Raw genomic sequence first — 24,393 nt, 5'->3', positions numbered from 1 at the left:
CGTGTCTCCATCTCTGTTTGGACAATCCAACCCAGCAGCCTGAAGACATCTGAGTTACACCAGCCTGGCTTGTATCTCCTAGTTTGCCAGCATGTTGGATATTTTCCGTATGAACAGACATTTCTGTCTGACATTTGTTCCCTGACATTTGCTGCAGGAGCACTGACCATGCACTTTTAGGGATCAGACTGCCTGGCTGGGGGCAGAGAGCCAGGAATTTCTCTTTGCATTGATGCCATTGACGTCTTCTGTTAGCCCTGCCCTGTGTGATGTTTCACAAAATCCAGCTATCCACTGACTGCCCTGGGCTAAGCCAGGCCTTAGGAAATCCCAGAGTCTAGTTCTCCACAGTGGCTTAATTTCCAGTGAACAAGCATTTCTGATGAGTCCTAGGGTGCTCAGAGCATGCAGTGCAATAAGGGTGTCTAGGAAGAGTAGTTGTTCTGCTGCAGAGTGCCTTGTGCTTTAGCTCCTTGTACACTGTTTGGTCATCCCAGTAAATAGGGATGATATAATGCCACAGCTGTGCTGAACACAGCTCAGGAGGAGCACAGGAGGGAATTTGAGGTTTGAAGCTTAGTGTGAGCCAGGGCTAGCTGTCACATGAAAATACAGTCATGCTGATCTCCAGTATGTGTTTCCAAAGGGAAGTGGTCAGCAGCTCTTCAATTGCACAGCCACTTATCCCACAAGGAGTTTGGCACAGACAGAGGGACAGTGGGAGGAAGCAGACCACAGGACATGGCAGAAAACTCACTGCTGGCCACCAGCACTACGGACTCGGCAGAGCAGCCGCATACGTACATTTTTGGAAGCCAGGAACTCCATCCCATTGGCCACCTGGAAGCTGAAGCCCACCAAGTCCATGTAGCTGAGGAGTGGAGACTCATTTATCAGTGTCACCCGGTCTGTCCTTTCAGGAGCTGAAAGGAAAGCAGAGATGGATGTCGGTGTCACCCAGCACACTGTGAGCCTCCCACTAGGGGAAGGGGAATGCTCTGCCTCCAGCAACAAAGGGACAGAGCCTGGAGCTCTCACTGTGAGGACATCTACCACTGCTGCTGGGCCAGTCCCAAAAGTGACCTTTGCAAGCAAAGGCATCCAGCACCCAAAATATAAGCACCTCTCCCTCCTGCTGTGGCCAAGCTGTTACCTGAGGGGGAGTAACTGTCCAGCTCGTAGGGGGTGCCATAGTTAGAGGACTCGATGTCAGCGTACTTGACTTCACCCTTCATGTCAGACATGGGCACATAGTCCAGGGAGTCGTCCTTGCTCATGTCCATGTAGCCCCCGTCACTCTCGACAGACATGGAGAGGTGGCTGCTCAGATCCAGAGGAGAGGAGGAGACATGAGGGCTGGGGACAATGATTTGTGAGCCTGAAATTCCCAAACCCTCACCCCCAGCACTGAAATGTCCCACACAGCCAGGAAAGAAGCCCTGCATCATGGATGGTGTGCAAATGGCATAGTGCTTAGGAAGATCTCAGCTGCCTTCAGGCAGAAAGGGCAGGGGGGAGCTGTTACACTGCTCTATTTTACTATTGTTTTGGTGTGTTGGAAGGAAATGCTGCTTTCTAACTTCCCAGGGGACCATTTCCCTGTGCTGCTGTGCCTGCATCCCTGGCAGCTGGCAACCAGATAAGGGACCATTTCCCTTTCCTTGTGGCACCTCTTGTGCAATTGCCCTCCTTGTAGCACTTCTCCCTTAGGTTTGGTATCAACTCAACCTGCCCTGAAAATGCAGAGCTGAGATCTCCAGTGGTTAAGACATGCTGGAAAACCCTGTGTCTCTGTACTCAGTGCGTGGCTATGGTTAAGCAAATAAAGTTAACAATGCCAGGAAATATTCCCAACTGGCATGGAGCAACTGGCATGTGTGCTAGCAAACTCAGGCTCCAGAACACAGTTTGCTAACCCCTCGCTGTCAGGAGCTGATTGGAGGTCACTGTTTGGCACATGGGCTGGTCTAACAAGGTGACAGAGCAGCCAGCTGTGTCCCAGTGCTGGCCCAGTGTTTATTTCACTGCTCTGGAGAAATGCAGGATCCTTCCTGGGAGTACCAGCCTCCCTCCCTGACGGGGCTAGGATGGGGCAGGCACCAGGGAGGAGGAGAGAGCCGCTTTCCTGGTACCTGTGCACATGGTCCTCGCTGGGGGTGTTGCCGTAGAGCTCCGCCTCCCGCCGTGCCTTGTCCCCGTAGGACTGCAGGAAGGTGTGCTTGTTGCGGTGCAGGTAATCCACCAGGTCCCCGTAGCGGCAGTACTCGGTGATGATGTAGATGGGTCCTGGTGGGACAGAACACCTGCATCAGCCCTGCCTTGGCCGGGAATTTCATTGCACAAGGATATTACCAGACTACAGGATGTCTAGGCGGGGCCAAAGGGAAAAGCCACTTTTCTGGTAACTGAGTATTTTTGGCATTTGGAGTTTGTGTTTGTGGAGGGCGGTGGGGGTTAACAGACACGTGCCTTCCCAGTTTCAATCAGGCTGGAACAAAGGCGTTTAGAGTCCCACAAGGCTCTCTTAGGAGAAGGCTGAATCATTCAGAACCAGAAAACAGGAATTATTCTATCTAAGAACAATTGTCTGCCTAAGCACAGCCCAGGGAAGCAGAGAGAGGAAACGGGGTGCTCAGGGCTCATCTACCTCCTTTGGTGCAGGCCCCCAGCAAGTTGACGATGTTGAGGTGAGGTCCCAGGTGGCTCATGATCTTCAGCTCAGACATGAGGGCTTGCTTCTCACTACTGCGGGCTGTGGCTGTTGGGGAGAGCCAGTGTGAGCAGCAGGGCAAGGAGGGGACAGTGTGGCACTGACTGGTCTTGTGGCTTTAGGGTGGGGAAAGAGGGAGAACTCACATTTGAGCATTTTGACTGCCACTTTCATGGTGGACCGAGAATGGCTCAGGCCATGGGCTGTTGCCTCCACCACACGACCAAAGGCCCCGGAGCCGAGAGTGCGTCCTGCAAAGAAACAGCCAGGAGGCAAAGTTGGCAATGCTCTAGAGGAGAGGTGAGGAGAGGAGACTGAAAAATACAAGTTGTTTTTCTGAAATCACACCAGCCTTGCTGCAGTCATTCTGGTGGGCATGGACATGGCCATGAGCTATTGTGTTTGGGCTTGGGGCTGGTTTCCAGAACTGTCAGCTACAAGGTAGGATAGCCAGGAATAACATGGTACTTAACGCCAAAGGGGGCAGCTGGCCTCCCATCACAGTCCTAGATGATCCCCCTGTTCCAGGATCACATCATATCTCCAGGGATCTCTGTGTCTGTTCTGAGTTGTCTCTTTTGGAGATCTCAACCCAAAACTTATCACCCCCAGACAGCCAGGACCTCAGGAATCCACCAGTGGGACCTGCAGAGCGTTTACCTAACACCAGCTTGTCCCTGGGCACCTCCCAGGTGGAGTCATAAGGGAGCTGCATGGGATCCACATAGATGTACTCGTGCCCATCAGAGCTGACTGATTCAATCACCTTCCAGCGGATTTCATAACGAGGTTTCTGGAAAAGGGAGCAGAGGGAAAAGATACATCTGAGACCCTGGGAGTCAGAGAGGGCGTGGGGGATGTATCTGGATTTTGTTAGGGAGCCTTTGGTCTCTACAGCCATTGTCTCATTCCCCATCGACCCCAGAGATGCCAAGGGCACACAGGAACTGATGGAGATCCTGATGCATCTGGGACATCATCAGACACTTAACCCTGGAGTACCAAGGTACCAGCTTGGGAACACTCTCCTCTTTTACCTTCTGCCACAGCACGATCAGGATGATCAGGGAGATCACAGTGAGGACCAGCAAGGCCAGGATGACAGAAATGATGACCACCTTGAACGGCAAGGCTACAAATATAACAGGGACAGCAGTCAGACTCCTCCACCCCTGCATGGCCTGAGCACCCAGGGAAAGGAGGTGAAAGCAGTGCATAGAGGTTCCCGCACATTCCACCCCCAGACACTGACCCTGAGCTGTTCTCTGGGTAGGGACAGTCTCCTCCTGGGCAGATTTCCCAGAACTTACAGAGCCAGCCCCCCAGGGATGATGGGCTGTTACTGGCTTCTGCCTCAGGAGAGGTTTGGCCATGGGAGGGTGAAAAGATCTAGAGGGGCTGTTTTGCTTGGGGGAGAGCTGGCAGCCCTCGGCCTGGGCTTAGACCATCCTTCCTCATATTTGGGATGTTCAACACGTGAATGTTCAAGCCCGTGGCACCATCTAGTGACCCGTGGGCTAACAAGACACTGGGGACCTGCTCAGGCATTCTTGTCTTGCCTCCCTGGAGAGATGACCCTGGCAGTAGTGGGAAGAGCATACCCATGGTCATTGGGCATAAGGGTTCCACACTCCAACCGGAACAATCTTTTCTGTTCAACCTACAGGAAGCTTCATTTGGGGCAGAAGCACCCAGGTTTCCAGGCTGGGGATACAGAAAGGTTTATCTCCCTGCTACTGGCTCAAAGCTTGTCTCAGCCCTCACCGTGTGGGACCAGAGTGATGTCCTGGGAGTTGGTGCCCAGGAAGTTCTGCACAGTGCACCTGAGGAGCAGGGGCTCGTGCACCCTGTGCAGCTGCAGGGTGCTGTTGACGCGGTAGAGCCGCCGCTCCGCGAGGTACGAGGCGTTGGTCTGCACGCCCATCTCGGCCGACTCGTTCCCCAGCAGCCGCGTGGGCTGGCCCTTGGTGCTGCACCTGGTCCAGACAGGAGAAAGGCACCTGAGAGGCAGCAGGGACCATGCACCACCATGGGATGGCCAGGCGTGTGTGCCAGCAGAGCACAATTCAATAATAGCCTATTATTCTAATAGATAAAGTCTATCAGTTCTCGTGGCCTCCATCCCTCCACTCACCATTTGATGTCGCTGCAGGTGGACCAGCTGATCTCTGGCTGGGGCATGCCTTCAGCAGAGCATGTTACAGTCTGCTCCCCACTGCTGGCACTGCTGTTCTCCTTGAGATCCACGACTTTAGCTGGCACTGAAACCAAAAGACAGTGACGGGAATTCATCTTCCTTTCTGACTGCAGGATGGAAGGGGAACATGATTCCTCTGGGGAATGTGAGTCTACTGTATCCCTACCACAGTCTAGGGATGAGGTAGGACTCATCACGTCCATTATGTTTTATTTTTGAAAGCGAACAGCAAAAAGAGTAAGGTTTGAGGGGGTTATGGGGGAGATCTGCCTCCATGTAGCTTGACCGGAGACAGGATGAGCACGGGGGAAAGTCCTGGACATCACAGCTGTACAATCATCTCTACATTTACTACCATGGGCCAAGTTGATGGTGTCTGTGCTGCCTCCCTGTCCCCCTTGCTCTGAGGCCAAGTGTGAGATATTTTATCCAAGTGTGTTTCTTGCTTGAATGCTCTTTCTTTAAGCAAGACCAGTCTGGAGCTGAGGCCATAGGAGTAATGGCTTCATTCTGAGAGTTCTGCAGCAAAGGATGGTGCCATCCCTGGAGGCTGCTCCTGCTCTCCTCAGCCATGTGTGTGCTGCCCATCCTCACCATTTATCTGCAGATGGAAGGAGAGCTCCTGTTCATCATCCTCATTGGAAGCCCGAATGGTGTAAAATCCTCCTTCTTCCTGCTTCACCCGCACCAGCACCAGAGCTGTCTGGTACCTGGGGGAGACACAGTCCCAGAGTGATGGCTGTGGGAAGGTACCTGAGGACTGATAATGCTTGGAGGCAACCAGCTCCCACCCACCTGAGGAGTGCTCAAAATCCACCCACAGAAAACTATTCAATCACCAACTGTGTCCAGCCAGAAATTTGGAGATTCCTTTGTGAATTACGCTCTCTCTACACCTTGGTGAGGAATGATGGGCCCATACCTGGTTTCTGACAGGTTCCTGCTCGTAATAGTGAACTCGCTGCTGCTCTCCATGGTCAATGTCTTGTTGTTCTTCAGCCACACAATGCTGGGTTGGGGATAAGCCTCCAGTTCCACCTGGATAGTGTGGCTCTTGTGGACCTCAGCATACACCGTGCTGGGCAGGTGGGTATGGAAGTGCACAAAGCCACGCTCTGAGGCAAGAGGAAGAGAGGGGTCAGAGAGGGGAATAACCCCCTCCCTAGCCCTTTGGATAAACACAGGTCTGGAACAAAACTCTCTGAACACCCAGAAGTGGTGGGGCAGCTCCAGATCCATCCCTCAAGACCTCAGACTTGTGTCTGAGGGGAGTGTGGATGCAGAGCCATACTGGAGCAGAGGCGCTTACAGGGCAGAAGCACGTGGCTGTTATCTTGTGGAGATAATGGAGATGGGGCAGTTTCCCTCAAATTACATGAAAGAGGGTCAGATGCATATGGAAGACAACATGTCTTCACATCACTTGCACTTGCACTGTATAGAGCAGAGGAGCTCTTACCAACACCAATAAGGGTCTTAATGGGTCATAAAAGCCACAAAGGGAAGTTTGGGATATTTTGAAGCCAAGAAGTGGGCAGGGGTGACATGGGGTGAGGTTTGGCTTGTCGTCATGGTTACTTAGAGCAGAAGTGAGGAGGGGAGAAAGCTGGAGGCTGTGAGACAGGAGAGGGGTCACTCTGGGACATCCTGCCTGGTCGCCCACACGGTTTGCTGGCTTTGGGCGTGTGGGCAGCAACGCACCGATCACTTGAACAGTGATGTCTTTCCGGTCTGTTTTCTCATGGTAGCCCTCAGAGACATTGCAGACATAGGTCCCACTGTCCTCCAGCTCTGCATTCTGGATGATGAGGATGGAGCGGATCTCATGAGTGGATCCAGGCAGGAAATCAGTCACTGGCTCCACAGCCTTCCCTGCCTGCAAAATGGGGACAGGAGACATGGTCTGAGGAGCCAAAAACATGTTCTGCCATTGGACTTACAGGGAGGAGGGAGAAAGTGATAGAGGACCCCAATCTGGCTGCCACAGGACAGGGAACACGTACCCATCAGAGACCCCTGGGACAGACAGACTTAATCCAAGCATATCCCCATCAAACCTCCCTGTGTGGCAGCAGCAGCATCCCACAACTTCTGCCATGGGATACTGATGAGTGATTGCCATGGCACATCTGGGCAAAGGCTGCCCAGAGCCAGTGGGTGTGGAGCACTCACTTGCTTGCGGGGATAATCCCAGTTGAAGTTGACGAGCTCGTTGCCGCTCACTGTGCACATCACGGTGACGTTTTCTCCCTGGCGCACCATGGTCTGCACTGCGCTGATGGACACATTCACAGATGACACTGCGGGAAAGGTGAAAGAGAGGAATGAATTATGAAGGGATGAGTGAGCATCCAGTCCATTTACCCTGGGTGGAACTGTGTTCCCTGAGGGCTGGAGCTGACTTGTAGGCAAAGCCCATTCTCTAATGGAAAAAGGACTAAATCCAGCCTCCAAATTGATCATCACCGAGGAGACAGGGGGAGAGCTTTGGTGTCTCCTGCCACTGGCCTGAAGAAACAGCCACAGCAGGTGCACAGGTGTGCTAAGACAATGTCAGCTCACCCTGGATCCTGTAAACGTAGAAAGTGTCAGAATCCACCTCCTGGTCATCCACAAATGTCCGGCAGAAATAGGTCTTATCCTCAAAGAAGCCTTTAAATCCCTGTTGTGGATCATATGTAGCTGGGATGGGGTTCTCCACCTTCTTCTCATAGAGGGTGACCTGCATCTGTGGGTTGGTCACACGGCATGGGATGACAGCCTCTGTGTAGCCTGTGATGAAGATGAAGACCTCTTCAGAGGTGACTGCAGGGAGGAAAACCAGGGAGGGATCTGTGGGAGAGAGGGAACATTGGTTAGAGAAAGCTGCTTGGAAACTTTACCAGGGCTGTTTTGTGCTCCTCCAGGACTACTCCACCACAGGGCCCTGACTCTATGCTGGTGGGATGCTTCTTGCCATACTTTCCTTGGGAAAGTAAAGCTGTATGTTGTGTGCTTGTCAAATGTCTCCTGGGAGGGTGAGAGAGACCCAGCACCACCCAGCTCCCCCACCACTTGTCCCAGCATACCACATTGTCCATGAGCTGGCACACCACAGACATGACACAGCCAGAGAGACCTACCATGAGGGCTCTCTTGCTACTGGAGAAGAGATTTGGGGAGGCTAGGTGCTTGGAAGACAGAACAGTAAGTCAAGGCCCTCTTTTTCCTAGTTGCTAAACCCCATGGAAACCCACAGGCAAGGACATGCTGTCCCCTACCTGGAACATAGATGTACAGGGCTCTCCTCTCCGCTGGCTCTGGAGCCTGCTCAGGGCTGTAGGTGCATGTGTACTCCCCGGTGTGATGGCCTGTCACGTTCCTGAGGGTGAGATTGCTGACAAAGACACCATCCCTGTGCTCCAGCGAGGCAGTGAGGGGCTGCCCCTCCCGTTCCCAGACCAGCTCTCTGTCCCCGTAGCACAGGAGGGAGAAGGTGCTGTGGAGGTTGAGGACAAGTTCAGTGTCTCTGGGTTCGATGTGCAGCCTGCTGTCCCCAAAAGTTACCTCCAGCAGACCTGAGAGAGGAGTGACACGAGACCAAATTGAATTCCTGTGAAATCCACAGAGAAACATACCTCATGGCAATGTGTTTCCTTTCTAGTGTCAGCCTTTACGCTGAAAAATAACTTTCCTGAGTTTGCCTTCCCTAGTGTAATCACTGACAAACCCTCAAAAATATCCTCCCAGTCCAGATCTTGGTGGGTCTCCCTTCATTTCCTGTACCTCCTGCAACCCTTACTGGACAGCAAATCAGACATCACAGGATTTAGCAGTGTTTAATACGGCCCATGTTGTCTGTGGCAATACTGGGTGGAGAATCCTCAAGGATAGGAGGCAATTCCCTGCTCTTCTGGCGGCCTGTCCACATGGACAGTGTCAGACAGGACACAGACAAGGCTGAAACAATGTCAGTTTACAAGAAAGTGAAAAAGGAGTGAAAGGAAAACCTTGCAGGAAATCCTTTGGAAGCAATAGAGCAGGCGAGTCTTCCTGAATGGCTCCCCATGTCTCTCCCAGCTTCCTTGCTTCACCATTTGCCCGATGTCCCAACGGGGCTGTGACATGCTCCCCTCTGGTGTCCCCACAGGTGGACAGGACAGCTGCAGGGACTTGCAGCAATGCTGTGAACAGCCCAGGTGCAGCCAGGAGCCCTGGTGCATTGCTGTGGGGGGGTTGTTGGATATATGGGATCTGACCAAATCCCTCCTGCTGTGGGGTGTCTAGATAATGTGGGTTCTCAGGTGACTGCTAAGGAAGGTCTGAGCACACCTGGCACTGCTGCCTATGGAAGAATCTCCTTCTCCCACCATGCTGTGCATCACCATGAGGCAGGTGGGGACTTTACATCCACAGGACTGGGTCAGCCCATGGGTCTGAGGCATTAGCAGGGACAGATGTGCCTGGAGCATGCTGTGCACCCCAGGGCTTCCCCATGGCACTGCCCCTTTCCTCCCCCTCACCCCGAGGGGAGCCCCCCAGGGATCACATAGCCCTGCCCAGCCACAGCACTCACCAGTGAGGATGAGGAGCCAGAGACACATCTTGAGAGCAGGGCACAGCATGCTGGGCTTTGGGCTTGGTGTCTGAGTCCTGTCAAGAGCAAAGTGACATGAGCACAGCCCTCAGCAGAGGAGGCATCCCTTGGCTGTGCTGGGCAGGGGTCCCTGAGCCCCCACCCAAGTCCTGGCCTCATTTCTCCACCTCAGAAACCTTCCAGCTCTCCAGTTTTCAGCCTTTCCCTCCTGGGGGAGTGGTGCTTCTCCCTCACACTGGGTCTGCAGTTTCTAAGGCTTCTCTCAATGGTAAACAGGGATTTTGCTGGAGGCCGCAGCAGTTTTGTCAACTTTTGCTCATCTCAGCTGGAAATGCCTCTCCCCCCTTGGCAGAGCCCTGCCTTCCTCCCTCCCTCCCTCCCTCCCTCCCTCCCTCCCTCTGCTTTACCACTTGCCTTTTTTCCTTAGTTTTTCTTCCCTCAGTCACAGTGAGATAAAACTTGCTAGAAAACAGATGCCCCTCCAACCCTCCCACATTGTTTGCTCCTTCCAATGAAATAAAAGAAGCCTTGTCATGGCACTTGGTTCCTGGCTGGGGTTAAACCACAACAAGCCAGAAGAAACTCCACCAAAAAATGAGTTTCTTGTATTTAACTTTTAAACACATAAATTTAAGATAACATCTAAGAGGTTTTTTAGTTTTAAATCCTTCTAGTCAACATTTCTCAGGAAATCTTTCCCACAGAGCTTTTTCAGCCCTCCCTGGTGCAAACCTGGAGCCAAAGGAGACAAGGCCAGAGACCCCTGAGAGCAGAGATCTGTCTCCTGTGTATTGGGGTGACAGGTACCCCTCCCCACGGTGCCTGTAGGGGTGGGAACGAGTATTTCTAAAAAGCAAAATGAACACACTGACAGGAGGAAGAGTAAGGGAAACTGCTTTCTCTGTGCCTGGGCAAAGCCTGGGGGAAATGAGTTCACTGGGGACTTGGGGATGCTCCTGCATGGAGCTGAACCTCACAGCTCAGCCACGCTACAGCCCAGGGCTGAGCTCCTGCCCTGCCACTGGGCCACCTCCCAAGGCGGACCCCGAGCATCACCCCTGAGATGCTGGCAGTGCTCCGGGGAGCTCCTGCCAGCCTCAAGGAGGGCTAGTGACAATCTGGGCTTGCTGACCCGGTCCCAGGTCCCGTCTCTTACTGAGCTTCCCGCTGCCTCCTGCCCTGGAGCGGCCTCCTGGTCTGCTTGATGTTAAGGAGGAAATGGTTTTTAAATGACGTGCGCTTGTCAGATGTTTTTATTATTCTCTTGCTTTGGCTCAACACAAGTCTGATCTACCACAAATCCTTCCAGGTCTCCAGCTTATTCAGCAGCCTCTGTCTCCCTCCTCCCGAAAAGAACCTCTTATAACTCTTTCTCTCTCTTCGTTTGCCAGAGGGGATAAGAGCACTTACGGCAAGAGATGGGGGTGGGTAGGATGAAAGGGCCGAGGTGAAACTCAGGCTGTAAATGAATGTGACCTCCCTGCACCCACCCTCAGAGCACCAAGCTGCAGCAGAGAGAAGGATGAACAATCTAATCTCTGCCCCCCAAGGGACTGCCATGAGAACAATTACCTTAGATTCCCCATTCTCCTTTACAGAGGTGTGTGATTCATCCATTATTCAATGTTCAAGGTTGTAAGGACAACTGAGTTCCTCTCCTTCCACCCCTCCCTACCTGCATGCACAAGCCAGGTTGTATTCACCACCCCAGCCCGCAGATACCTGCCTGTAAGGGGCTGAGATCTTCCCGAGCTCATGCCCAGCTTTTATCTGCCTGTCCAGCTCCATGGCTGTCACTGTCCTGCTGCAGGCGAGATTTTGGCTTCCTGTTCCACGCAGACAGCTCCCTGATGTCTGCAGGGTCACTGATGTGCAGAGCCCTGCCCTGCCGGATCAGGGAGCTGTGTGCTGGTGCTGGGCTAGCAGGGGTGTAGCTCCAGCGAGAGCCCCACAGCCTCCGCCTGCCGCCTCCGGCTGCCTGCGCTGTGTTCATAGCTGCTTTCAATAAAGCTGCTGGCTTTGCAGAAAGGCATTTCTCTTGGAGATGCTTCTCAAGCGGAGTGGGAGGGTGGCAACGTCTCGCAGAGACTGGTGACCTCTCCCTTGTTTGTCTGCTCCGGCCGGGGCGAGAGGCATGCTCGGAGATGCTGGCTGAGCTCTGCCCGTCCTGCGGGAGGCAGAGGGACCAGAGGGACCAGAGGGACCAGCCTTTCCCTCCCTGTCTCGGGGACACGTGTGCTTGCACATGTGGGTGCGCACAGGCATTCCACAAGGGATGCAAATGCACCCAACTCACTGCCAGCCTTGAGAGTACTTGTTTCTCTCCTCAATCCCAGCTTTTGTTCTTAGCAGGAACTGTGAGTGCCACGGAGAGTGCCAGACGAGGAGGAGCAATCCCACTCAGTGATACAAAAGCAGGCACCCAGACGTTATCCACCCAGGGACCCAAATACCTACAAACACCAGGCACCTACACGAATCTCAGCTGCCTTGGATGATCTTCTCTCACCCCTATGGGTTAGCAGGGTGCCACAGACCCCTCAGACTCCTACATCCTTCCCACAAGCCAAGACCTGGGTATTTTCAAGCCATGGGACCCTTTGCCTTCACCCATCCAGGCACAATCATGGAGGCCACGGAGCTCCTGCAGCAATGCCACGTCCAGCACCCTTCACTCTGCCTTGCAGCCCCATGGCAGCCCCATGGCAGCCCCCCACCCTGCAGATGCTATCCCAACTCCCCATACCCATGTTACATCTCTCACCATCCTTTTATCCCCACCAGCACTGGTACAAACCTTCCCTCTGTCCCTCTCCAGCTCCTCCATATGAAGGCAAACCAGTCCTAGCCAGGCAGGGAAAGGAGCTTTTCTCTTGAGCCACACTGTTTATTATTCTAAAGGAGGAATTTGGCTGGGAGAGGAGACAGGAGGTCGGCTGGCTCGCAGGGCAGCCGCGCTGGCTGGGTGACACAGCCCCACAGCACATTCTGCCCCACATGTCTGTGGGGTGGCTGTGCTCCCCAGGGGCTCAGGTCCCAGGAGGGCTCAGGTCCCGGGGGCCACGCTGGGGCTTGGCCAAGTGCCGGGGGGGGGCTGATATCCCTGACAGCTGGCACGTCCCTGCTCGCCCCCACGCTACGCCCAGCGAGGCCAGAGCCAGGCACTGCTGGACTGAGAGTGTTTGGGAGGATCTGGAGTCCAAACAAGACAGAGATACAGGCAAATGTCCCTGACTGGTGACATAGACACTGCCTGTCCTTATCTCCCCTCTGTAATCACACCAGCCTGGCAGAGCAGAGAGTGCAGTCTGCAGCAGAGATGAGGAGAGCTGAGCCAACCCTGGGGCTGCTGGCTTTCCCAGCTGGCAAAGGAAAGTGTCCCAGGGCTGGCTGAGGTCAGGCACTGCTGGAATCCTGTTTGAGCATCTCTAGCCTTGTGCTCTTGCAGGAGGTTTCTGGGGGATGGAATAAAAGGGGTCACGCCAACATCCCAGAGCAGCCACACCATTGAGCACAGGGCTGTGATGGCCGGTGACCCCACAGACAGGACACAGAGAGGGCCAGAGCAGAGGTCAAACAGCACGGCCAGGGCCACGGCTGCGCCAGCACCAGCATTCAAGTCTCATGATTCCCCATCTCATGACTACACAGCTTTTCCAGAGCAGCCCGCTCCCATTTCTCCTGCATCCCAAATCTGATGACAGCTGAGCTTTCTCCTCCGCCTCCTCTCCCACTCCCTCGCTGCAGCGGCCGGGGGCTGATGCCTCTGCGGCTGATGAATTTGGACACGAGTTTCTGCAGCAGGAGCAGGGCAACGCCCAAGAGTTTGGATAGAAGGAGGAGCTGTATCCAGCCTCTGCTGGGGATGGCACCACCTTAATTTAGGGAGCAACCTCTACTACTCCTTGCACCTCAGAGTGCCTTGCTAAGCAGCTCAAGCATCACCAAACCTTACTGATTAATTAATGCTCCCCCACTCCAGACCTCTCTCTTGCTTAAGAATGCTAGTAAGCCTAAAATGCCTTTGCTAATGCCCAAAATATGCTGTGTGGGTTCAGTCTTCACTATTCTTGGGTAACAAGGCAAGAATTTCCTCTGACTTTGCTCTGTGTGCCCTGCCATACTCTGAGTCCCCTTCCCTCTGCACTTTCTCCCTGCATGTCTCCCAGCATCCCAGCAGAACACACATGGCAGCCACTGCTGGCACAGACATTGCATGGCACTGCCCATCCCTAAGTATGCATCACGGGGGACAGGGCCACTTCCAGCCCTGCAAACATCATAAACCATGGGAGAGGACGGGTTAGGAACACCAAGGACACCCTCCCATTCCACTGCACTCCTCCCAGCCTGCCTAGACTGTGTTTCTTGGCTCTCCACAACCAGTGCCTGTGCAGAACCAGTGTGTCCCACAAGCACCCCCAGGGTTTGGGAGCTGAGAACCAGCCTGCAGAGCTGGTGCAGAGGGAAGGGGATGGCTCAGCATGCTGGGGAGTGGGAGAGCAGCCACAGCTGCCCTGACAGCCACCTCGGCAGGAGCTCGGGTCCCTACAGACCATCAGTCACGAGTAAGGGAATGCACTGTTTGCTGGAAATCAGGGTGCACAGCCCCCTCTCAGCAAATTCTGTTTTGTATTTCCAGGGGCAACTCCTGCATCCATTGCCCACATTGTTCTTCTCTCTGGCCATGCTCTCCTTGCCCTCATCGCTGCTCCTGTGGTGTTGGGCAGAGGTGCTGGATGCTGCCCCTGCCCATGAAGGCATCTCGTCTGACCAAGAAGGAGCTCTCACACAGCTGCCAATCCTTTCCCTTCCTCTGGATTTCTATTTCTAGCCCCTTTTCTAGCAGGGCTGTGCTTCCAGGCACTCCCACAACGCTTGACGGCCCCGCCGCCCTGCCAAGCAGGCAAGGGACATCTGGTGCAAATTAGCGGGAAGTCAAATATACTTTATTTCTTCTTTGTCTAAGTGCATCTGAGTCATTAAGTGAGATCATGGGTGCCCATATGCAACAAAAAATTCCCTGTATGGATCTCATGATCAATACTGCTCACAGCCAGGGAGCAAAGGCATTCCTGGCAGGGGGAGGGGGACACCATCCCCTGCTTTTGAAAGCAAAAGGCTCCCCGAGCAAAGGCTGGTGACCCCTGAAACCCAAACCTTGCTTGTCCGGCAGTGAAACTCCTTGGCTTGTCCTGTTTTCCTCTGCCACCCTCCCTCTGGCCTCTGCAACTGCTTCTTTCCCACCCTTTAATCTAAATAAAACTGAGTGGTTGTTTTTTTTTGGTTTTTTTTTTCCCTTGGCTGGAATTGTCCAGAGTTGCAACATCTCTCCTCTGGGGTCCCTTGGCTCCCATGACACTGTGTTTACTCACAGGCCAGATTATCATCACAGAGCCCTTTTTCTTTTTCCCAGCAAAAGGCTTGAATTAGGCAGGGCACACTCATGGGGAGCTTGTCATCCCAAGGCCCATAAACGGCTGCTGATAAAACACAGAGGTAGGAAATCTGAAACCAGGCTGGGGAACAGCAGGGCTGGGCAGTCCCTGCGTCCCGCAGGCCATCTGTGCCCCGGGATGAACACCTGGGGGCATAACCCTCCTCACCTGGCCACCTGCCAATGCCAAGGGGGCCTCAAAGCTTCACCCAGACACTGTGAGCCTGGGGGGATGCTGAGAGCCTGGGTACCTGTTGGCAATGTGCTGGATCTGGGAGTGTTTCATCTGGGAGAGGTGAAGTTTTGCAAGCACAGGCAGCGTCATTAATGCCAAACCCCTCTGTGTGGTTTTGTGAGAGCTCCTTGGCTGTGAAGATGTGACTAAAACCACAGCCTTGGTGAGGACTGAGCTGTCTAGGAGACGTGAAAAGCATGGGCAGATGCCACCTCTGAGGATGAGCTGAGGGACGAGCCCAGGGACACTGTGCCCACAGGAGGGGATGGCTCCCGTGTGACCTTTGCATCAGGGAGCAGATCTGACATGGCCACAGCCCTTGCCCAGCACCCCAGACTCTGGTCTTCAACCTCAGCAGCACCTGGACAATGGGTTGTGTGGTCATGAGGGTCCTGGAGTAGATGTCAGCACACCAGGTGGCACACCCAGCTTCCTACAGGCTTTGACAGGGTCCAACAGAAAGCTGAAAATGAAGACAGTGGCCCTGATGCAGGGGAGGGAGACTGCCGGGGGGATGACAAGTCCACACTGAGCCCCAGAGGCGTGATTCAGCTGCCCTGGGGTCAGCCACGTGAGGAATGGGGCGGGGAGGCGCATCCCTGTCTGACCACGGCCATCCTCCCTCTCCGAGCAAGGGGGGACCACGATGCCCACACACAGAATCCAGCAGATCTCCAGCCATGGGCTCTCCACAACACGTCGCTGTGAGGAGCCAGCACAGAGGGACGTGGGACCAGGGCAAGCCCTGCACTCTCACCCATATCCCCTCCTCTTTCCCCCTCTGTTTTAAACCCATGGGAGACGGAAGAAACGAGTGACCCATTTAGTGCAAGTTCAGAATAAAAAGAAACATCTGTTTGGAGAGGTGCCAGTGTTATAAATAATCCCCCAGCCCTAGTGATGGTATTCATGGCCCTTTCAGCTGCGCATGCTCTCCTGCTTCCGCTTTTGGAGGAAAGGCCAGACCCCGTGGGCTGCTCCCCAGAGCCTGCAAGCTTGGCCTGGACTGTGGGAAAACCCTGGGTGAGCACCAGGGCTCACCTGGGCCTGGGGAAGGAGGCAGGGGGTGTTGGGAGGAACGGCTGCCACGTGCCGGGCAATGCCCTGCTGTCCTTGCTGCAGCTCCCGCTTCCTGCCATGGTCAAATCCTGCCCACCTTGGCCTCCTGGGGTGGACGATGTGTGCCAGGGCCATGGTGGTGCTGAGACTGGTTTGGAGTGGTGCTGGAGGCTGGCCAGCATTTTGGAGCACAGCCCTAAGTCTGGCACTGTGTGTGTCTAGGGATGCTCTCACCGGGTGTGGGGAGCAGCCCTGGGCGGACTCAGGGCTCACCCCTTGTAGAGCAATGACCCCCTCAAGGAGGTACAAATGTGCCCCTTGGGAGCATTTCAGCTCTTCCCACTGATCCTTTCCTATAGGATGCTCTAAAATATCCAACACAGCCCAGCCAGGGCCGTCCATCACTATCCCTTAATTTCTCCATAACCCTTGACAACAAAGACATTTTTGGGAGAACATACCACACTATTTCACAAGCATGTGAACAATGTCAATTATGAACATGGCTGCAGGGACTCAAACTAGGACCCACACATATCCCTGCATCCCACTGGGTAGGAAAGCCTTGGGGCTGGCTGAGTGACTGAGGTCTCCTATCCCTCCACCCCAAACTGGCATATTTAGGGGTCCCAGCTCCTGGGCATATCAGACTGGATGGGGATTGCCTGTCTTGAGCAGAGTCCATCTGCTTTCCTGCTGCTTCTCCCCACCAGAGCAGAGAGTGAGGGAAGCAGGGGACATGGAACCAAGATCAGGGACTATCTTGGCTTCTCATCCCTTGTCCTGGCATCTGCAGGGCATTCTTCTCCCTTGTTCCATGGCTGCCAGAAAGCCACGTCTGCCTTCCCGTGCTGATTCAAGGGAAGCTCTCTGCTGATGTCTGCACAGGGAGAAAAGTCCCCAGCAAATCAGCACCTCCATCACCTGCTCACAGCCACTGATCCAGGGTGGCTGCACTGGTGGGGCCAGGGCTGGAGCCAAAGGTCCCAGCTGGCTCTAATTAGCCACTTAATTAGAGGGGAGGGCAAGGGAGGCAGAATGAGAAAAAGAACCATCCTAAGTCCCAGTAGGATGTCGGGGCTTTGCAAAGCCCCAGGAGTAGGCAGAGTGTTGTGGTTTTACCAGTCCAACATCCCAGCAAAGACTGAGCAACCTGATCCGCTTGTGAGCATTTCCCTGAGATCTGTGGAGGAGGAGATAATCTCCGTGGATGCATCAGCTCCTCTCAGCTGTCTCTGAGGGACCCAAGCTTAATTGCTTTGTTCTGGGGTTTTAGGCTCTCGTGGCTGGGATTAGGCACTCACCATCTCTGTGGTCAGGGCACCCTCTCTGCAGGAACTGCAGAGGAACCTGGCATTGTGGCAAGGGTGGGAAAAGATGGAGCCAGCCAGTGGTGGGTGCAAAGGTCAGAGGCTGCTTTCAGAGGCGTTTTTTGTTCGGCCCTGTTACTTCTGGATTTCTGAGAGGGAGCAAAATACAACTTCTGGTGCAGCTCTTGGTGCTGTGAGCTGCTTCTGCCCCCTCCTGCATAGGCTTATGTATAGGGCAGGAAGGCCAGGATGGTGGCACTTGGCACCAGGACTGGAGAGATGGATAATCTCCTCCTGCATGCTCTGCCCAGGCAGCATAAGCCATTCTTGCCAACCTGCATTCAGGGCTCTTTATAACTTCTCCTCTTAGTCACAAATCAGAAATCGGCTTCCTTCTGCACCTATGCTCTGCAAACAGCCCCTACCCCCAAAATCTGACAGAACCTCCAGAGGAGAAGCTGAGGCAGGACTTGGCCCCAGCAGCTGCCAGCACCCCCTGCCCTCCCCGAGTGCAGCTTTTAAATGGGCACAGAGTCCTGTTCCTGAATCAGACCATATTCTCCCAAACAGCTCCCAGGCTGGAGAAGGAAACTTGGCAGCTGCCTATGGGGAGAGAGGAGGGGACCCCTCTCGTGGTGCCTGCAGCGCCTGGCCCCAAGGAAAGCAGTGTTTCTGTTCTGCCACCATTGCTTGGCAAAGGCTGAAACCAAGGTGACTTCCAGTTTGGAAGAGGAGAATGAGCTTGCAGAGCACAGGACTTGAAATGGTGTATTTTCTGCTGGCACCGGTTCAGACAAACCCACAAGCAAACATATTTTTTTGTATAAATAAGACAGTGTGTCTCGCCAGTTAAAGCAATTCAAACATGAATGTAGCAATTTAATTGGTGCCAATTGCTGGGTCTTGGTAGCATTAAGATTTCAGTCACAGACTCTTTCGCATGGTAGCTGGGCCGGAAGAGGGAAGGCAGAGGGCCTGGCAGGATGGGGCTGAGGAGCAGGATTGCCCATCTCCTGCTGCTTCAGGAGCATCACCCTGTGCTGCCCATGGGCACCTGCCAACCAGTCCCCTTCCACAGCAGGGAGAAGGTGCTCCATCTGTTTCCTGGTGCATTTCCAGAGTTTAGCAATCAGTGCAGTGCCCTGCATTCTCCAATCCTTCCCTGCTCCAGCTCCTGCACCCCACAGCTTCCCCCCAGCTCCATCACACACTGGCTCTTACTGAGCCCCAGGAAGAGTGTAGGATGGGTGTTAGTGAGCTCCTGGATGGATAAGCAGGTGCCCCTGCAGGCATGGCCTGGAGAGGATGAGTCCATCCATGGGTGCAGGACAAACACCACACACTACACCACCCTGGCTCTCCTGGCACCAGCCTTTCTGTGGGGGTTTTGTGAGCTCCCTGCTCCCTGCATGGTCTCCACACACCATGGTGTGCAACAGCCTGGTGCACACCCAGGGATACTGGAAAAGCAGGATGTGAGGGACAGTACATCACTGTACAGCTCCTGTTACCAGACTGGGGGACACTGGACCCGCATGACCCATCCCAGCACCCCTCTGTGCATCCCCAGCGTGTGTCCCTGTCACAGCTGGGTCAGCTCTGTGTTCCCCATGGTGCTGGAACATGTTGCCTTTCCAGGAGGTGTCTCAGTGGCAGCAGAACAGGACAGAGGTGAGCTTAGCTTGGGAACCCTAATTAGGCAATGGGGGAGAGGAGGAGGGGGAACAACCACCCCTAAAACAAGCCTCGTTATGTCCAATTTGCCTGGCGGAGCGGAAGGAGCCTCCTGGAGCTGCTCCAGCCCCTCAGGAAACAATACCCAGTCTATACCCTCCCCCTGCAGCTCCTCTCCGGGGGATTTCTTTCCCTTGGTTAAAGTACAAACAAACAAACTCCACGAAGTGTTCAGCTCCAATCCTCCCTTGCAGGGATAGGATACATCCAGCCAACCCCAAGCCCACATGGTCCCCAGCTCCTTCCAGCTCTGGGTCAAAGGCAGCCCCAGTTGCCAGTGCTGGCGGCTGTGCTCCCACGGGACTCAGCCACCACACGGCCCCTCTGCTCCCTGCCCTTTGCCACTCCATCCCAGGAAGATGCTTTGCTGGAGCCTGACACTATGGACAGCATAGCAATCCCATCCCACTTCCCATCAAACACTAAGGCCAAAGGAACCTTGAGGACCAGGCAGAGAAGTCCCTGCCTGGAGCCTCTGGCAGCAGCTGGACATTCGGCCAAAGCCACATCCAGCCAACATGGTCTCTTTTTGCATGGCATCACTCCCACAGCTAGAGAGCATTTCTTAATCTCAGCTTTCCTCTGGTGTTCACTGAGACAATTCTGTCTTGCTGTACTCCTGCAGACAGGCTCAGCGCTCTCCTCTCCCTGACAGTGTTGTTCGGAATGCCTTGGAAATCGTGTCACAGACACACCAAAAATGAGGCTGAAAGAGATCATGGTGTCATTGTCCTGTAGCTTGCCCATGTCTTCCCTGACAAGTGCTTTGAGACTTGTGAGGCTGAAGGAACTCAGCCTTCTGTCTTTAAGCCTACATATATTTCCCCTAAAAGCTCTGTTCTCTCTGTGACTTTTTCTGCTCATGAAGACTGCATGTCACCTTCCCACAACACCCAGTGACCAACGAGCCACATCAACTCCTCTCCCAGTCCTTTGCACCTTCTTCTGCACTTATCATCATCCTCACTGCTGTCCCTGAGCCTCTCCACTCCAAGTCTATCCCTGCTGAAGCACTCGGTGTCACTTGCTGGGAAGGACCCATTCCCTCCACCCTGCCTCTGAGCTGCCTCCAGCCATGCATCTTTCAGCACATCCCTCAGGAAGAGTTTGGATTTCCTGGCACCATGCTGCAATCTGGTTTGTGTCCACTCTAGCCACTCTGATTCTGGACTCTGTTGGAGCTCTTGGGATCCTCCCACACTCCCATGCACACTGGGTACCCACCCAGCTTGGTGCCATCCCCGGGTGTAGGATGTGTGCTCAGCCACCTCCCAGATGGTTCACGTAGGGATTGCAGAGGACCAAGCCCAGGCCAGAGCCCTGCAGCACACCACAAGGTAGGACTGTGGACAATAAGCCATGGCTAACTTCCCCCTGACTGTAGTACTGCAGCTGGTCATGCTTGTGTTTACACTGACCATGTGCACCCCACACTCCCAGTCCTGTGCAGGGATGTAGGAGGTAATCCAGAGACTGGGAATTGAGAGGCTGTTGTCTCGTCACCTGCTCCTTCTGTGAGTACCCCCCATGCTCTCGAGCTGGAGGAAGGGACAGCCAGCTTTAGGCAGAGAGAAAAGTCCTGTGCATGCTGCAATTGGATTGCTGTGGCTTGGTGTTTGTCCAAAACACCAATCCCTCCTGATGCATTGACTGATTTAAGGGTGTTTCCTGGGCTCAGGGACATTACCCAGGGTTGGTGGCTGCCACAACAGCCAGAGCACACCCAAGCCTGGGTGACATCCCTGTCAAGGAGTGGCTCCAAGCCTCATGTCAGACCCTGGCCAAGGCTGCCAACCAGGGCAGCTGCCTGGCAGCTCCCCCTCCAAACCAGCCTGGCCTGTGTCCTCTGCCAGGCAGAGCTGTGTCTTGACACCAGCTCACGGTGACCACATGAAACTCACTTCTTTCCCGAGCACCGGAGGAACAGGAACCTCATCTTGCAGGGTGCTGAGGGGGAAATGACCCTCGCATCCACCCCTCAATGGCCCCTAGGAAGCACTGGGTCTCAACACTGCTAATCCTCATCATCAGTGGGAGACCCTCTGAAAAGATTTGGGAATACCAAGCCTCTGCCAACACAGGGCTTGCACACCAGACCAACTACTTTAAGCTATTTGCCCCATGCTTTAGCATAAACCCCACTTGCTCTGGGGCAAGGATGGAGGAGCACAACATCCCTTTGCACCACAAATCCTGCTTTGAATGAGTCCCAGCTGGCAGGTGAGTGCAGGAGCTGGATACTCTGAGCCCAGTGTGAGCACCAAAGCCCTGCAGGTCATGCTAACCCCTGGGCTGTCAGAGCTTCACTCCAGACCAGCTCTGCCCTGTTTGAAGCCCTTAGCTCTAGTGCTTTCAGGATAGTGGAGTAGCTGCCAACATCCATGCCTAGAAGAGTTTTACCAAGCTCTGCCCTCTCCAGTACCCAGACCCTGCCCTCTCCTGTACTCAGACTATGGAACAGACCCTGGGCAGGGCTTGCAGATGTCCCTCTCCATGGCCCACAGGCCCAGGAGCCCTGCCATGGCCACAGACAGAGGTGACAAGGTCCTTGGAGCAACCTGCATTCAGGAATGGCCATGGATGTGCTTGGACAGGCTGATAGTGGGGTGACACTGCTCTGCAGTGGGGCACACACACCTAAAGGATGTCTTGCTGGGCATGGTGAGCCGCCTCTTCCCCATGCACACTCCAGCGTCCCACAGCTACCAGCCTCCAGAGCAAGGGCAAGCTCCTGATCCAGGGAGAAGCAGAGATCACCTGGGCCCTATTCCTGCTGCAGTGGGGTCCCTCACTCCTGTCCTACAGCTGCAGCATCCCCTTGGCTCCTCTCAGCCATGCCAGTCCAGGACCTGGTAGAGCTGATGGCATGGCTTTCCCCATGAATTGCACCAAACACCATCTCCCCAGAGCCTGGTGGGGCATTTCAGGCTGCCAACCCTTTGGAGGGGAGCAATGCCCCTTCCAGAGCAACCGGGCTGGCTCAGGGACAGGGTCCTTAGGGACTGTACCAGCTCCAATCCAACGTTTCTCATCTGGAGAGCCAGAGCTGAGCAGGAGGGCGAGTCAGCCCCCGGGTGGGCGACAGGAGAGCTTACCTTGGGCAGGGTCCCACCAGCCGAGTGCCTGCGCCGCACGTCCCACCGGCGAGGGCCCCGAAATTCCTTCCTCTCCTCCTCCGCACTCTATCTGCTGCCTGCTGAGGCTCTCCCTGCCCTCCCAGCCTTCCCCAGCTGGCAAGGCTGCTCCACTTAAAGGCGAAAGAGAGGGAAAGAAAGAAATGGACGGGAGGAGGGGAAAAAAAAATAAAATAAAATCAAAAGGAGAGGCAGGGCTGTGCCAGGGCTGGGCTGCAGCCAAGCCCCTGCTCTGCTCCTCTAGTGCATCTCACAGTGCCCTGCGCAGCCCCCAGCCCAGCTGGGAAGGGGGTTCAGCCTCCTCGGACCCGAGTGTGCAGCAAATCCCGGGGCCGAGGGATGTGCACGCGTGTGTGCGTGCGTGTATAAATAAAAGAGACCCCGGGAGGAGGAGAAGGGGGGAGGCTGCTTCGCCAATGAGGAGCGGAGCTCCTCCGACTTCCTCCCTCCACCCTCTGTGGGGACCCTTCGCGGAGCTGAACTTGCGATTAACGCCCGGCGGACGAGTGTGATGGGTGAAAAAAAAAAAAATTTAAAAGGAGGAGAAGCCAAAGCGGCTGCAAGGAGAGGGGCGTTCTGCTGCGGGCTGCGATGGGGCTGCGATGGGCCCGGCTAACAGGGAACAAAAGGAGCCCGGACCAGCCCGGCTATCGCCTCCTTAAACCGGAGGGAAGGAGCTGCTCTCTCCCTGTGTCTGCTTTCAATTCTGGCCTTTCCCCCTGTTTTCTTTTTCTTTTATTTTCTTTCTCTTTTTTCCCCTCAAGCCCCCCTTCCCGTTTTCTTTTTTTTTTCCCCTTTCTCAGGATATGAGGGGATGTTTAGAAAATCCACTGCCCACGCCAGCAGCTGACTCATGTTTTTATTAAAGAAGGCCTGTGCTGAACTGACTCCGTGTATTCCCCCAGATGCCTCCCTGTGCTGTGCTGGCACCGCAGCTCCCCTGACCCCCGACTGGCCACTGCTCCTTGGGGACCACCAACACACCCTTGCATCTCTTCTTTTTCAGAAAGGGGGATAAAAGGTCTTCTGCAACTGGGATGCTGCAGCGGAGGGTGGGTTTAGCTGGGTATTTGGGGCTGTTGGGGCTGCCGGGGGCACAGAGCTGCAGAGGTGGCAGGAGTGATCACCTCAGCCATCATCTCAGATGTCTTACACCCCTATTGTCCTGGGGGAATGGAATCTAGGTGATGAACCAGCTTTAAATCCTCCCACCATCTTAATGAGTTCAAATTAAATTTCTGAGAAGCTTTCAGTAGGCAGAACATTATCATGTGTTCAGAAGGGCATTTTTTTTTCAATCTGTTTAAGCACTGTAACAAGGGACAGGCCACCTTTGGATGAAAACTGCCTTTTGACCCATCAGTTCTCATCACCGTTTTCATCTTGGGGATGCTTAAGGGTGGTCAGGCATTGGAACAGGCTGTGAAGGGAAGTGGTGGAATCACCATCCCTGGAAATATTAAAAAATGTCTAGATCTGGCACTTGGGGACATGGTTAGTGGTGAAGATGGCAGTGATGAGTTGGACTCAATGATCTTAGAGGTCTTTTTTAACTTTAACCATTCTGTGTTTCTTTCTGATCCAAACAAGAAAAAGTGCTAAACTGCACTTGGCTATCCTGAAAATATACCTATCTATCTTTGTATAATTTTCCTTTCTAAGCATTAAAAAGCCCTCCCCATAATGACAACACTGCTGAAATCTGTGTTTCTGCCTTTCCTGCAAGGCAGACTCATCCCCTCCTGCCAAGCTAGTAAATATCTGCACAATTGCCACAGGGAATGATTCCCTGGCTGGACCAGCCCAAGAGATTTGCTGCTTATCTTGCATTATCTCCATGTTTTCTTTGTATCTGTGGAGAACCCAAGGGGAGGTGTTTATTTTATGCAGCTGTGGAGGGTGAGGAGAGGCAGGCTGCAGCACCCAGGTTGTCTCTGTGTGCCACTCGTGGCACAGGCTGGTGTGCCAGCCTGGCACCAGGACAGCTGCAGGAGGGATGCA

General features: G+C 54.2%; 1 protein-coding gene across 4 annotated transcripts in view; it reads right to left on the bottom strand.

Annotated features, from left to right (window-relative positions):
- PDGFRB (platelet derived growth factor receptor beta) overlaps positions 1-22,736 on the bottom strand; it is a 31,683-nt gene extending 8,947 nt beyond the window's left edge. The window contains exons 1-17 of one of the 4 annotated variants that reach the window (XM_014886941.2): positions 22,354-22,736; positions 9,463-9,539; positions 8,168-8,464; positions 7,470-7,739; positions 7,080-7,207; positions 6,609-6,783; positions 5,830-6,022; positions 5,502-5,617; positions 4,845-4,971; positions 4,475-4,686; positions 3,748-3,842; positions 3,371-3,503; positions 2,857-2,961; positions 2,648-2,758; positions 2,133-2,286; positions 1,154-1,320; positions 805-923 (exon numbers count right to left, since the gene is read on the bottom strand). In XM_014886941.2, the coding sequence (XP_014742427.2) occupies positions 805-923; positions 1,154-1,320; positions 2,133-2,286; positions 2,648-2,758; positions 2,857-2,961; positions 3,371-3,503; positions 3,748-3,842; positions 4,475-4,686; positions 4,845-4,971; positions 5,502-5,617; positions 5,830-6,022; positions 6,609-6,783; positions 7,080-7,207; positions 7,470-7,739; positions 8,168-8,464; positions 9,463-9,511 (2,451 nt within the window). In that variant the 5' untranslated portion in view covers positions 9,512-9,539; positions 22,354-22,736. Of the gene's footprint in view, positions 1-804; positions 924-1,153; positions 1,321-2,132; positions 2,287-2,647; positions 2,759-2,856; positions 2,962-3,370; positions 3,504-3,747; positions 3,843-4,474; positions 4,687-4,844; positions 4,972-5,501; positions 5,618-5,829; positions 6,023-6,608; positions 6,784-7,079; positions 7,208-7,469; positions 7,740-7,789; positions 8,102-8,167; positions 8,465-9,462; positions 9,540-11,205; positions 11,404-12,280; positions 12,338-22,353 lie in introns of those variants that run through there. The other 3 variants (XM_088173602.1, XM_088173601.1, XM_088173603.1) reach the window with 3 other exon arrangements.
- Between the last annotated feature and the right edge of the window lie 1,657 nt (positions 22,737-24,393).

This window comes from Sturnus vulgaris, chromosome 15 (assembly GCF_052056855.1).
Source record: "Sturnus vulgaris isolate bStuVul1 chromosome 15, bStuVul1.hap1, whole genome shotgun sequence".
Lineage (NCBI taxonomy): Eukaryota > Metazoa > Chordata > Aves > Passeriformes > Sturnidae > Sturnus > Sturnus vulgaris.
Note: the sequence above shows the minus strand (reverse complement) of the source record. Positions and strands in the feature narration are given on the sequence as shown.